Source organism: Panthera uncia, chromosome F1 (genome assembly GCF_023721935.1).
Source record: "Panthera uncia isolate 11264 chromosome F1, Puncia_PCG_1.0, whole genome shotgun sequence".
NCBI classification, from domain to species: domain Eukaryota; kingdom Metazoa; phylum Chordata; class Mammalia; order Carnivora; family Felidae; genus Panthera; species Panthera uncia.
The window spans coordinates 34,193,044-34,208,059 of NC_064813.1; the positions used below are offsets into that span (position 1 = coordinate 34,193,044).

The 15,016-nt window shown below is 40.0% G+C and overlaps 2 protein-coding genes across 7 annotated transcripts in view; both read right to left on the minus strand.

Annotated features, from left to right (window-relative positions):
* The window catches only part of CR1L (complement C3b/C4b receptor 1 like), a 57,493-nt gene extending 52,474 nt beyond the window's left edge, over positions 1 to 5,019 (minus strand). Inside the window, exon 1 of the mRNA XM_049634245.1 lies at positions 4,698 to 5,019. Within this exon, the coding sequence (XP_049490202.1) occupies positions 4,698 to 4,815 (118 nt within the window). The 5' untranslated portion in view covers positions 4,816 to 5,019. The remainder of the gene's footprint in view (positions 1 to 4,697) is intronic.
* Positions 5,020 to 8,700: 3,681 nt separating this feature from the next.
* The window catches only part of CR2 (complement C3d receptor 2), a 35,036-nt gene continuing 28,720 nt past the window's right edge, over positions 8,701 to 15,016 (minus strand). For 5 of the 6 annotated variants that reach the window (XM_049634238.1, XM_049634240.1, XM_049634243.1 and 2 more), the window contains 2 exons: positions 11,705 to 11,813; positions 8,701 to 9,699 (listed from right to left, as the gene is read on the minus strand). In XM_049634238.1, the coding sequence (XP_049490195.1) occupies positions 11,720 to 11,813 (94 nt within the window). In that variant the 3' untranslated portion in view covers positions 8,701 to 9,699; positions 11,705 to 11,719. The remainder of the gene's footprint in view (positions 9,700 to 11,704; positions 11,814 to 15,016) is intronic. The other variant, XM_049634239.1, reaches the window with a different exon arrangement.

The following is a 15,016-nucleotide window of genomic DNA, read 5'->3' on the forward strand; positions in this document are numbered from 1 at the left end:
AATTATTATACATTAATAATATATGTATATTATATATATACATATATATATATATTTAAATACTAGACTCAGCTATCTCCCCTTCAGGCCTAATAGGTTTAAGTTAAGGTAATAAAAATAATATTTACAGTCAAACAGTATGTAATCAAGAAGAAATATCTGTTGGAAAAATATTTTATTCTAGGTTTGGAAATCTGTCGGGTTTGTTTTTTCAAATTTTTAATTTTTATTATTTAAAATTTTTTAAAATTTTTTAAAATTTTTTAAAATTTTTATTTATTTTTGGGAGAGGGAGAGCTCCTGTGGGGCAGGGGCAGAGAGAGGGCAACAAAAAATCCAAAGGGAATCTGCACTGACAGCAGTGAACCCGATGTGGGGCTTGAACTTGCAAACTGTGAGATCATGACCTGAACTGAAGTTGGTTCATTAAGCTTGTGGTAATTTGTAACAGCAGTAATAAGAAACTAATACAAAATATAATGGTGTATAGTGTTAGGAACTGGATTCGTATTGATCTGGACTTGAACTTCTACTTACTAGCTGTGAGGCAAAAGTAAAAATGCAAATATGGATAATAGCCCAAATAAAAAAGAATGTATGAATCCTCACTAGAGAAAGCTTGACCTAGCTTCCTTTTCCTCCTTCATTTCCAATCCCTCAAATTATTTATCCTATAATAAATAAATTATTTATCCTATTTGTCCTATAATAAATATATTAACGTGAACTCCATAAACTCAAGATCTACTCTAATTTATTAAAAAAAACCTCTTCCGCATAGCTTTACAGTATATTAAATACAATAACTGAAAAATATTTGAAGTATTCAATTTGATGACTTTTGACACATGTATGCCTCATGAAACTATTACCACAATGGAAATAACAAACACTTCCATCAGGCTCCCTCTAGTTTCCTCAGGTCCCTTTGTAATGCATCCATCTCTCCACCTCCTCCTCTAGGTGATCTCTGACCTGCTTCCTCTTACAACAGACTGATTTGACCTTCTAGAATTTCATATAAACCACATCACTCAGTTGGTACTTTTTTTTTTCTTTTCTTTTGGTCTAGCTTTTACACAGAAAGCTTATTTTGAGATTTATCCGGGTTGTTGCATTAAAAAAAAAATTATTTCTTTTTGCTCGGTAATCTTCAGTTGTACAAATATACTTAATTTAGTTCATCTCTTTAGCTGCTGGAGGTTATTTGGATTGTTTCCAGTTGTGGGCTATTACAAGTGAAGCCACTGTGAAAATTCTATAGAAGTCTTTGTGTGGTCGCATGCTTTCACATCTCTTGAGTAAATACCTAGGGGTAAAACGCTCAGTCGTATGACACATTTGTGCCTAACTTTTTAAGAAACTGCCAAACTGTTTTCCAAAGGAGTTGGAAGTCATTCCAGTTAGTTCATCTTATTGCCAACACTGTTGGCAATTTTTAACATTTTAGCTATTCTAGTGGGTGTATGCAATCATCTCGCTGTGGTTTTGTCTTGGGTGACCCAGCCCACATTGAAATACTCCCAATCCAAACTTTCCATTCAAGGCAGATTGTTTTATTCTGTGCTAGAAACACAATTTACTTATTACTTCCATGCCTCTGTTCAAACATGAACTGTCAACCTGGGGCACACTCTGGTCTCCAGTCTGCAGATTCTACTCTTTTATGAAAAGATCTGCAAATGTCTGCAAATGTTTTGTTAAAACACCTTCATCAGTTAAGGAAAGAAAGCATACATTAAAAAAAATTTAATGTATTTATATTTAATATTTAAAAATATTTATATATTTTATAATATTAGTACATACTACATATTATATTTGGTATATTATGTAATCTAATGTAATATATAATATTATGTATTATAATATATAGTTTGGAATATTATGTTATATATAACATATTAATTTATTATATTATAATATATAATATATACTATATCTATTATACAGATTAATGTGTATTATAAATTACTTATAAACTATATATACAAACTATAACAACTTAATACTACACATTAAATTATATTCATATTATACCACTTAATAAATTTCACATGTGTATGATGTCATTATATATGTTAATTATATAACAAATTGTCATGTCATGTTATATATATATATAAATATAACATAATTTATATAACATTGTTATATAAAAGAACTATATTACATGTATCATATATTAAAATAGTAAATATATTTAAATATATGTGATAATTTTATATTTATAAAACTATATAATATCACATGTTATACATAAATAGAAATTTTAAAATATGCGATAGAGATGAAATAAACATTTTAAACGCTTTGCTAATCATGATGACTTAATATGATCATTAATTAATGTCTAAAGGGACAAAATAGTCAATGAGTTTCTCTGTTCACAAGGTGGATGTTCATTTCAAGTAGTCTTGACGTTTTCTCGTTTTTTTAATTTTGTGAACTTCTGGTCACTTGTGATTAGACTGACAATGTTTCTTCCTCTTAGTGTCTCTGACAAAGAGCTTGGATATGTGTGCGCCTGCGTGTGTCTGTGTGCGCATGTCTGCGTGTGTCCATGAGTGGAAGGGATTGTCTTGTTTGCTTAAGTTGGCCTTATTAGAATTATCTTCATTCTGTCTCTATGTGGAAACACTTCGAAGTTACTTGTGCAATCACAGAGGTTATATTAGATAAGACGAGGTAACATAAACCATAAACCTGCTCATCTGAACACATGTAAACTGAAATAGGGGACAATTCACAGAAAGCCACTGGACTTGCCATCTTTTCTACCTTGCGTCTTTACACAGCGCGGCAACAGAGTGAGAGCTGCCCCAAGGACCAGGTGAGGGCGCCAGAGTCCGTCCTATGTTCCACACTGCCCTAGTACCCCAAGTGTGCTCATGTGTATGTGAAATAACTATCCGGGTGAATCCGCATGTCCAATTTGGATTCACTCCTTAAATGCTGCGAGCGCCATGCTCCTTGCCCTCTGCCTTCTCTGATCATCAAAGCTGAGATGTCCCCCTTTTGAGTCATGCTGTGGTCTTTAGGCTCTTGTCAGGGAAGGTCCTATGCATGGTTTCTCAGATCTACAGGGGCTTTTCAGGTTACAAAAAACACTGTCACATACACTACCTCATTTGATTTTCACAATAGTCCTCTCATATGGCAGGATGTCGACTATGTTCATTTTGTATGTATGGACACTGAAAGTCAGGGATGTGATTGGCTTGCTGGGCTCCAGGCCGACGGATAGTAAGTAGCGGCTGAAAAAAACAGAACCCAGGCCTCCTAATTAAGAAAAGTTCATAAAACTCCACCACACAGCTTCTACATGAATGCACCTTGGAGAAATAGCTCTCTCATAAAGTCCAAAGTGCTGTGCACACTGTCAGCATTCCATAAACATTTTCTTTACCTAAATTCCTTTGGCAAGTAAATTACTAAGCTGTTTCACATTTTCAGGTTATTATGACAACCTTAGTAAATATTTTTTTTTGCAATTAACATTCCAGTAAGAAGAGACACAAATATACTCAAAAGGTTCACAAAAATTTCTACGCATTGACCATAGATTGCTTAATACACTTGGCTTGCTTCTCTTCTAGTAATAAAACTTTCGGCTTTATCATGTTTCTTCACCTGGTTGGTTACTTTAGGATGTCTATTAGTAATGACTTCAGTGGAAACTTGGTTTTCCTTTTTCCTTACTCTCTTAGACGGCACAAACAATGAACACACAATGTCTAGTGACAACAGAGAACAAAGTCACTTGGTCAAGAAGAGGCTGGACAAAAATAATTAAGACTCTCATTTCAACGGAGAGGTTTTACCAATGAGTCCAAGCAACTAAGACTTCTCAGAAAGCCAAAAATAAGAAGAGAAGGGTTCAAACTGAAAATGTTTACCTATTTAAAAGGAAGGAAGGAAGGGAAGATGCCACCTCAAAATTTCCCATCAGTTATAACAGGCTTTATTTTCTACTAAAACACATGACCAAACTGCCACACCGTGAAAACATCTCTACACTTCCCTTCTATCTGCGACTAGTGACACTGAGGGTTCTGGAACTTCGCTGGCTCTTCCAACCCCGTGGGACTTCTTCACACGTTGGTGCTCAATAGGTGCACGTGGTGGTCTGGGGTGTGAGTGGGTCGCATCCAACCAGATGCGAGGCAGTTTACGGTGAAAACTCCACCGGCAGGACTCCTTGTCCAAACACGCTCATGCACAAAGTTCAGAAAGAATGGCTGGAGGAAAGAACTTAAGTGACAGGCTGTGTGTTAGACCCCTGGACGCACTTCATGCCATTTAGGTAACAACACCGCGAGGTAGAAATCCGGGTTCACACCACACAGAAAAGGAAACGGACTCGGGCAGGTGCAGGAACCTTCCTCACACTTAAGAACTTGCTAGGATCAGAACCCAAGGTGGTCGTATTTCCAGCCCCCCATTTCTTGGCTGCAATCCGCACTACGCTCCGCTCTCGCCGGCCTTTGTTAACAGACAAAGGCAGAGAAATTTCCTGCTGCACCTGCTCGGCACCTGCTCGGCACCTGCTCAGCACCTGCGCGCTCCCGGGCCGCTGGCACAACACAAGGCCCGGCAGAGGGGATCACCCAGAGCCACCAGGGTCCGGGCATGGGCGGGGATCTCAGAGTCCCCCTGCCTTCTCGCCCCACCCAGCGCCCAGCCCCGAGTCTCACCCCAGGCCGCCGGCAGCGTGAGCAGCAGCAGAACCGCGAGGAGGGCTCCTCCGGAGCGGGAGAGAGGGGGCGCCGGCGGCCCGAGAGGCTGCGGGCTCCTCCGAGAAAAGGCTCCCATCCTCTCCAGGAAGAGGTGCGACCTCGAAGGAAAGCGCAGCAGAGAGCGCAGCGGGGAGATGAGAGGCAACGCGCTCGCTCCCAGCGCTGCGGAGTGTGGAGAGCGCAGCTGGGAGGGGCGGAAAGAAGACTTTGACCGCAGCTTCCCCTTAAGGGGCGAGGTCCTGTTTACTACTAATTTGCATCGTTTCTAACGAGTTTCGCTCCCACGACCACCATCGGGAGCCCTCCGCAGGAGCAAAAGCTGGTGATGCTTCGTTTCCTTGATGTCCGCGTGGAGGCTGGGCGGCTCCGGATAAAGGCGGTGGAATCTTGCTGCTCAGCTTTCCAACGCCTCCGCATGACTTTTCCGCTGGTCAAGAATCCGCGTGAATAGGTCAGCAAACGAAATGCCTTCTCCTTGTGTGAAAGCCACCGTTTGGGGCAACATGTACAGTATGTAGGAAATACCAGGAACTAATTCCTTTAAGTTGAATTGAGAGATACCAAGCCACTGGAAAAAAATTTTTTTAGCTGACCTAATCAGATTTACATTTTAAACATATAATTGTCTATACGGCGGGGACACTGGCTTGGAATAAGGCAATAGTGAATGGGGCTGACCAGCAAGGAGGTTTTGGCATCATCCAGGTGAGATTTGATGGTGGCCTTGACTGGAGGTTAAGTGGACAATTAAGAAACTGGAGACAGAATGAACAGAATTTATTCATGCATTGGATTTTGGTTACTTCCTTTCTTAAAGTTAGTGCTGAGAAAGAGAATTAGCCTTGAATCCTGAATTAGCCTCAGGATTCAAAATGAATGATGGTGCTATTTATTGAAATGAATAAAACGTGGCGGAAGGATGCATTTGGAGCAGGGGGTTAAGAATTCAAGGGTGAGAGAAATGGGTGTCTGTGATGGGTTGAATAATGACCCCAAAGATGCCCACATCCTAATCCCCAGACCAGTGATTATGTTATCTTAGGCGGCAAGAGGGGGTTTGCAAATGTGATTGATTTAAGGGCTTTGAGATGGGAGATTACCCTGGATTATCCAGGTGGGCAGTATTATCACAGGGGTCCTTATGAACGGGAGGCACTAGATTAGAGTGAGAGAAGGCAATGACCGGAGCAGAGACTGGAGAGGTGCTGCCATGAGCCGAACAGAATGACAGCCACCTCTAGATGCTGGAAAAGGCAGCACCTTGGTCTTAGCTCTGTAGGATTCATTTTGCCTCCTGACCTCCAGGCTGGTAAAAGAATAAATCTGAGTCATTTCCAGCTACAAAGTAACTTGTTGCAGCACCAGTAGGAAACATATGGGAGAGAGAGGGTAACTTGATCAAGGGAGAGTGTGTTGGGGCACCCAGGTGGCTCAGCTAGTAAAGTGTCAGCCTTTGGCTCAGGTCATGACCTCACAGTTTGTGAGTTCAAGACCCGCATCGCTTTGGATCCTCTGCCCCTCCCCAGCTCACATGCTCCCTCTCAAAAATAAACTGTTTTTTTTTTTTAAAGAGAGAGTGTCAAAGGATTTTTTTTTTTTTTTTAAACCTGAGAAAGACTTGGGGGCATGAGACAGATGGAGTTTTAGTGAGAGCCAGTTCTCTCACAGGAAGTGTGAGAATGTTCTAGGAAAATATTGGGAATATAGTTTGATTATGAAACCAGACTTCCAGAGATGTCCAGCAAGAGGCCTTTTGAAAAGGAAATGGGTGGTAGAGGGTCAAAACCTCAGGAATTGATGGCACTCTTAAGGGAGAACATGTATGTAGAATAAATGATAGGAAGATCAGGATAGAGACATTTAGATGTGGTTCACATGTGGTTCATGGTTTTTAATATTTTTGTGTATGGTGGACCCATTTGTCTCTTTGGCTGAGCCTTTGGACCCCTTCTCAGAATTATTTTTTCTTAATGTTCATTTATTTATTTTGAGAGAGAGTGTGAGGGGGGGGGAGAGGGAGAGAGAGAGAATCCCAAGCATGCTCTGAGCTGTCAATGTGGAGCCTGTTGCAGGGCTTGATCTCAAGAACTGTGAGATCATGACCTAAGCCAAAATTGAGAGTTGGACACTTAGCCAACTGAGCCACCCAGGTGCCTCCAGAATTAATTTTTAATTTTTTTAAATGTTTATTTATATTGAGAGAGAGAGAGCAGGGGAGGGGCAGAGAGAGAAGGAGACACAGAATCTGAAGCAGGCTCCAGGCTCCGAGCTGTCAGCACAGAGCCCGATGTGAGACTTGAACTCACAAACCGTGAGATCATGACCTGAGCTGAAGTCAGACGCTTAACCGACTGAGCCACCCAGGTGCCCCTAGAATTAATCTTTTTAATGCACAAAATAGAATATCTAGGATTACAAAGGAAAGCGGCTATATTGAAATTTAGTTCTAGCCATAAACCTTTGGAGGTCTGTGGTCCCTAAGGACCCCAGATTTAAAAGTTAGTTAAAGGGGCGCCTGGGTGGCGCAGTCGGTTAAGCGTCCGGCTTCAGCCAGGTCACGATCTCGCGGTCTGTGAGTTCGAGCCCCGCGTCAGGCTCTGGGCTGATGGCTCGGAGCCTGGAGCCTGTTTCCGATTCTGTGTCTCCCTCTCTCTCTGCCCCTCCCCTGTTCATGCTCTGTCTCTCTCTGTCCCAAAAATAAATAAAAAACGTTGAAAAAAAAATTTTAAAAAAAAATAAATAAAAAAAATAAAAGTTAGTTAAAATAAGAGTCAGTTGTATGTAAAGCAAGACTTGGAATGAGTTGTGTGGAGAGTGGAATAATTGCAACCGTCAAATGCTGTAGAGAAGGGAGGAGGATGGGGGTGGGAAGATATAGTAGCAGATATTAGACCACCCATTGCCACTTCCTTTTGCACTGATTTCCTGACATCTGCTTTCTCACCCCCTTTCTTGAAGGTCTAGTTCTCAGCTCAGAGCAGCCTTCTCTGCCATTACTCCTGTTACCATCCCCATACTCACAGAAGCTAAGGAAGCTGTACAAGCCAGACACAAGTATTTGGGTGAAGTGACAGAGGTGGAGGGAGAGGAGGTTGACCTAGTTACCCTGTGATGCTTTCATCAGCTCCTAAGAGAAGGAGAATAGAGACAAAGGTAGAATAGATGGCTTGAGGTGCATGGACGGATAATTTGGAGGAATGAAAATAGTACTGATTATGACTGAATAAAAGATGCTGAACAGCATCCCACTTTTGGGTATGTGTCTAACGAACTGAAAACAATGAATTGAATTGAATTGAATTGAATTGAAAGCAATGAATTGAATTGAATTGAAAGCAATGAATTGAATTGAAATTGAAAGCAAAGAATTGAATTGAAGAGCTATTTGCACACTCACGTTCACAGCAGCATTACGTACGGTAGTCATGAAAACAGCCCAAATGTCCACTGACAGATGAATGAACTAAATGTGATATATACAAGCAACGAAATATCATTCAGTCTGAAAAAGGAAGGAGATTCTGACACATGCTACCCATGGAGAAAAGTTGACGTTATGCTGAGTGAAATAAATCAGTCAGACAAACACGGTAGGATTCCACATATAGGAGGTATCTAAAGTAGTCAAATTCACAGGAACAGAGAGTAGTGGTTTCTGAGGGCTGGAGGAAGAGGGGAATGTAGAGTTATTGTTTAATGGATATAGCATTTCAATGTTCTAAGATGAGAAAGTTCTAGAAATCTGTTGCACAATAATGAATATGCAAACATTTATGAACTGTACATTGGAAAATGGTTAAGATTCTAAATTTTATGTTATGTATATTTTAAAACAAAAAAGATGCCAAACAGAATACGTAGTCTAGGAGAGGATGGCAAGAGAAATTTGTGGTAGCCATGGAGCAAGGTTTTATTTTCTCAATAGTATAAATGCTACAACAAGGAAAATTGTCAGCTGGATTTCGAGTGTGGTGGCAGGGGGCTAGGGAAAGGCGTTGTCTGGACGAATAGAGAATATCTTGAGGATGAGGGAATGGAGTTTGTGGGTTGCAAGTCGGCTAAAACAACAAAGTGGGAAGATCCAGAATGTATAAATGTTAGATCAGGAACTCCAGAAACCTTAACTAACTGCAATTAAAATTAAAAACAAAAAACGAAAAACAAAAACTCTAAGAGTTCATTGACTCTAAGAAAAAAAAATCCTGAAAGGCAAATGTTTTTGTTAAAAGATAAAATTTATTTGAGTAACCACTGTACACATTATTAAAGGACACAGAGCTTTGACAAAACTGCCAAGGAAATATCCAGAGCCTGGATTGTACACCAAAACCTTACAGTGAAAACTTGACTCCTATAATGAAAAAAAAATGTGCAAATTGGAATTACTGAGTGATTATGGAAAGGCAAAGTATACATTGTGGAAAAAGAACAACAACCCTCAAAACAAGCGGAAATACAGGTGAAATGTTTAACCATATGAGAGCAAGATGCTACTATTAAAATAAAATTAGACTTCCCAACAGAAGAATGCCCATCATAACCGCATGAAATCCTCTCTCCTTTGCTTAAATAGTTAAAACCACTCTAGAACCAAAAATATATGGTGACAGTAAGTATGCTGATTACAAAAGAAGGGTCGAGATAGGAGGGCAGCGCTTTTTAGCGCCTTCCTTAATTAAAATGGCGACACTTAAGGAGTTCTGTTGTTTGTAGCCATAGCCAGGCTCCAGGCACATCACAGGGGAGGCGTCAAAAAGTCCTTGAAGAGAGTGTGGCGGTGAGACTGGGATCCCATCTTTATTATCAAGCAAACTTTCTTTGTTCTGCTTGAGAGAAAGTGCATATGGGAAATCATAGCTTATGAAGACATTTCACTGATGTTGAGACCATACTCATAGACTGGCTGATATTAAAATCGTTTCGTCCCAACTGATGTTCAGTAGGATCCAAACAAGGCACACTGCAATAGAGAATTTCTGTTCAGGGGGCAGCAGGAAGAGCAGTGATGTGACTCAAAATTTACATAATGAGAACGTTAACATTCTCTCTCTCCCCCAAATGTGCTATAACCGATAGAGCATCAAGCCTCTTAGAAGACACTTTCTATCAAGAGATCCCTTCTTCAGAAACAGGATCTGAAGGAAATGATGATTAAATTTTATGTTGATAAGTAATAAGTCATGAGATAGAAATCCAAGCAATGGTATCATTCTTTCTCATTCATGCATTCATTCAACAAATTATTCATAAACTAGTTTTACTTGGAACCCCTAGTGGTTTGGATTTAGGTATCACTCGGGCCTGGTCTCTGCTGTTCTCTTTCCTCTTTCCATGGTTCACCAGCAGTAGGTAATTGTGGCTTTCTTAGCTACCGCACCAGTTTTTCTGTATCTTGTTTAAGGTACTTACTCTCACACTATGATAAGTCGATGTCTATTTTTTGTTCTATTGTTTTTTATTTTGTTCTATTGTTTTCTATTTCTATATTTCTATTTCTGTTTTCCATTCTATATTGTTCTATTGTTTTCTATTTTTTGTTCTATTGTTTTGTCTATTTTTTGTTGTAAATAAGTTCCAAGCGGGCAAAGGGGTTTATTTTTGTATTTTATAGATTATGTAAGAGAAAACAATTTGAATGTAGATTTGAGTTTGAATTCAGCCTCTGCCCATTACTGATCCTGAGACCCTAGCCGACAGTTTAGCTTTGCTTCTCTCACCTTGGAGAGTATATGCTCACCTCGGTATTATTTGGAGATAATACTTTTCACTGTTGTAGCAGGGACTGAGACAAGGCATGAAAAGTGAGTATTATCTCAAAATAATACCGAGGTTCCCTCTCATACTCCATGACTCTGGATGTGGAAGGACTCAAGGTCCGGCACGTGGACCTTTTCTCTTCCCTAGCCCCTTTCACCCCCTTGCTAATCTTATTTGATTTCATTATTACATACATCCATATGCTGACAGGGCCCGTATTTATGTCTTGAGCCTGGACTTATTCTCTGAAATACAGACTTGTACATCCACTGCCTTCTTGATACTTCTACTTGGATGCCCATTAGATATCTCATTTCTAACCTCTCCAAAGTGAAACTCTTGTTTTTTTCTCCCTAATCCCGCCTTTTCACATTGCCAGTCATCCTAATTAGTGGCAATTCTGTCCTTCCAGTCGTCAGGCCAAAAAACCTTGCCATCGTCACTGCCTCCTCCCTTACAAACCATGAGCAAACCCTACTGTTGCTCTCTTAAAAATAATGCAGGGACCCCTGGGTGGCTCAGTCAGTAAGTGTCCAACTCTTGGATTTCGGCTCAGGTCATAAGCTGTGAGATGGCGTCCCATGTTGGGCTCTACGCTCACAGCGCAGAGCCTGCTTGGGATTCTGGCTCTTCTTCTTCCTCTCCCTCCCCACTCCTTCTCGCTCTCAAAAATAAATAAATAAACTTCAAAGTAATGCAGAAGCTGCCCTCTTCTCACCATCCTGGTGGCAGCCACTCACAACCTCCTGCCTAGACTGTTGTGATAAAGTCTTCATGGATGCCTCCATCTTCCACCTTTGTCTTCCTAAAGTCCGTTCTCCGCACAGCAGTTAAAGTGACCATTCTCCCCTCTGCTTAAAACCCTCCACTGGTTTCCATCTCAGAATACTCACCAAGCTCATTACAATGACCCAGCATGCTCTATAGGAGTATGCTTTCTTTCTCTTCAAAATACATATCATCTTCTCCATTTTATCCTTAATTATTACACTATGTATTCAGTATATGTTGAATGGATGAATGAACTGAAAAGAACCCATGGCATCAGTTTGGCAATACGAAGTAGGTAAGTTAACAATTTCTGGGCATGATTGATGAAGACTTGTGCAATACAACCATACTCATTTAGTACTATACTTATTGACAGATATAAACTGAAGGCATTTTGACGGATGGGTGAATAAAAATATTTCAATTTCATTAGATACCAGTTTGTCTGCCGATTAGCTTGCTGGGTTGTATGGATCAATAGAATAGACTTCTTGTGTTTCTAAATGAAGATCTCCTTCTATAGGGCTTTTGTTTGTATAATAATTCCTAAATGGAAAAAGGAAGAAAAAAGTAAACTCTTTGCTCACTGGCCATGATTACTATAAACATGTCATAGTTGTTTGTTTTCTGTAATTCCCATCATGTGACAAGTACTTTTCATGAATGGGTTCATTTTGATGTCCTAAGTATCATATGAGATGATCACTATAACCCCTATTATTTGGAAAGACCCATAAAAATAAATAACTTGCTAGGATGCTAAGTGTCCAGATCAAAAGTTGGTACAAGGTTGCCTTCCCTCGGATCCAGGGCCCTCAATAACTTAGAACTATGATCCTCAGTTTGAAAAAATAAATTAAAAAAAGAAGCTTTAATTTTAGGACATGACCATAAATTTACCTTTGTGGGACACAGTCTTCCAGTCTAACTTAAAGGAAAGTTTTCATATTTGATGTTAAATTCCAAATCCTTCTGTAGTCTTACAGCACTAAAAGCTTGAGATAATTTTTAAGAGGACATTTTTACTTTTACACTTTGAAAGCCCACACACTTCACTGTGCTCCTAAAACCCCTTGGCCAAAATTAGCAAGAGACATGAAAATGTGATCACATTATCAGGTAGCACTCTGAAATAAAGTGTTACAGAATTACCAAAGAATGATTTCTGCTAAGGTTACTCAGAGCATGTCACTTACTACCATATTTAAGCCTTCAGCTTATAGATAGAGGCGTCAAGAATATTATACAATGGTAATTTTTAGGTCTACGTGAGATTTAGGTTTCATTAAAAGATCTTAGATGTCTAGAGAAGAAGAGTGGTCTCTCTCAAATGTTTGGGTGGCTTTAAAAAATATTTAATTTTGCGGCGCCTGGGGGGCTCAGTCAGTTGAGCATCTGACTCTTGATTTCGACTCAGGTCATGATCTCACAGTTTGATCGAGCCCCGCCTTGGGCTCTGCACTGACAGCTGACAACGTGGGGCCTGCTTGGGATTTTCTCTTTCTCTGCCCCTCACCCTTGTGCAAACTCTTTCTCTCAAAATAAATAAATAAACATTTTAGAAAATATTTAGTTTTGTTACTTAGGCAAAATTTCTAAGTGACCGATTATTTATCTCGTTTACAGAAAGTATTTAAGGCAGCTCAAACGTCTAGATCAACTATCAGAAAATAAATTGAAGTCAGTTACAAATTGGAAATAAAACGAGTGATGCTTAGGAATGGAGTTTAACATATAGGTTTGGTTTATATCAATGGAGGTGTTTCAGTATAGTACATGATATAGTTCCATTCATAAACTAAATAATCTGCCTGGAACATTATAAATTATTTGAGCTTATAGGCATTCCTAAAGTTTGCCAATTTTCCTACACATGTGACTCTCTGATAACAAAATTAGTAGTATGAAGGAAAGTGATAGAGACCACATTTTCTATTTATTTAAATTTCTAATTACTCTTGGCTAAAATTATCTTCTAACTTCCTGTGAGGAAAGCCATGTGACTGACATCCCTATTTTTTTTTTTTTGAGACCCTTTTCTCCCTTGATTCTGTGAGACTACTCCTTCCGTTTTCTGACTGTCCCTTCTTCTCCTCCCTTTTAAGCATTACTGTCCTTCTGAGGTCCGTTTTCATCCCTATTCTTACCTTTTATGTTCTTTGTGGTCTCAAGGCTTCAAATGTGATCTAAATGTCACCTGCTGGAGTCCGGGTCCCTCTCTTGCGTCCTGCGTCGTGAGTGCCCCCAAAGTGAACTCCTCTTTCTCTACAAAACTGCCCCTCTCCTCTTTTGGTGAACCACTGGATCCACTCCACATGAGTCGTTCTTTTTCTCTCCCTTCTGCCCGCATTTGGCAAGTCACTAAGTCCCAGAAATCCTCTCTTCTAAATAGTGATGATACCTCCATCCTCCCGATCCCCACCACGGCTGCTTTGGTTGGAAGCCCAATCCTGCCCTTCTTTTGAAAATGCGTATCTGAACATATTATTACCTTGCTCAAGATCTGACGGGATACCCACCAACTCCTCTGTCATGGTATGCAAGGTTTTTGATGATCTAGCTACTGCCCACCTCTCTAGATTTCCCAGTGACTGTTCAATGGAACATTAGTTCCATGGGATGTTCAAGCATTAGTTGAGAAAGAGTTCTCCAGTCCAATTAATTTGGGGAACTCCGGTTTGAAAATAAAATGAAACAGGCTTCTTCGTTGTAGGGCTTTAAATATTCTCATGGTCATTGTGAATCTTCATGAGAAAGATAACGCATGTTATTTGGTCACAGAACACCCTTTTTATTTCCTGAAGTCATTGACAAAATGAGGGCTCTATGGTCCGTATTCTGGTAAACACTACAGGCGTGAGTATATATCTATACTCAGATATAAAAGTATATCACAGTTGTAGATCCTTGTAGGACCTGCGGTGCTCAGGCCCCGCCGGGCTCAGAACAAAGCACTCAGGTTCATAGATGTCATCGTTACAGAGGTTCAGTGTAACCCGTCATGTCTAATGCCTCCATCAGGCATTTTACAACGGTGAACAGTGCGTCAGCCCTGATAGATCCAAGTGACTTAGCATGTGAAAGTAATGTTGCTGGAGTTTATGGGTGACATGTTTGGGGTGACATGACGTGGTCACCCCCCCCCACACACACACTAGAGGTTACCTGAGACGTGGTAAGGCTTCACCTGATTATCTTCTCTAACACTGGCACATACAGAGATTCAAGAACCTATGCACACAGACCATCCCTAGGCTGACATCTGATGGTCTCATTTGCTAAAAAGGTATCCTTTGCACTTATCAGAATATTTTGAAACAAGATTTATGGGTTAGAGGGGCCTTTTACGCCATCTCTCCACCTGAATCTATGCTGCCTTTTCCTTCAGTCACCATGTCCCAGTTGTGTCAGATTGCTTGCGTAGTTCTCATAACACATGATGGAATGACAAGCCTCTGGGTTTTCACTCAAACTGCTCGCTTACTCTTTCCAGGAAAGCCTTTCTCTCCTGGTCTACAGTTTCTTGAGGCGCTTTTGAAACATTTTGTTCACCATGGAATTTTTTTTTTTCTGCTACAAATTCTCTGTGACTTGACCATTTGCTTTGTGCACCCACCAAATAGCACATAACCTACTATGGCAGTCAATATTACATTATAGATTAAAATATTTTAAAACTTTAATAAGTTAAAAATAAAACTAGATCTAATCTCTGGATAATAAAACATAATATAACAAAACACAGAAAA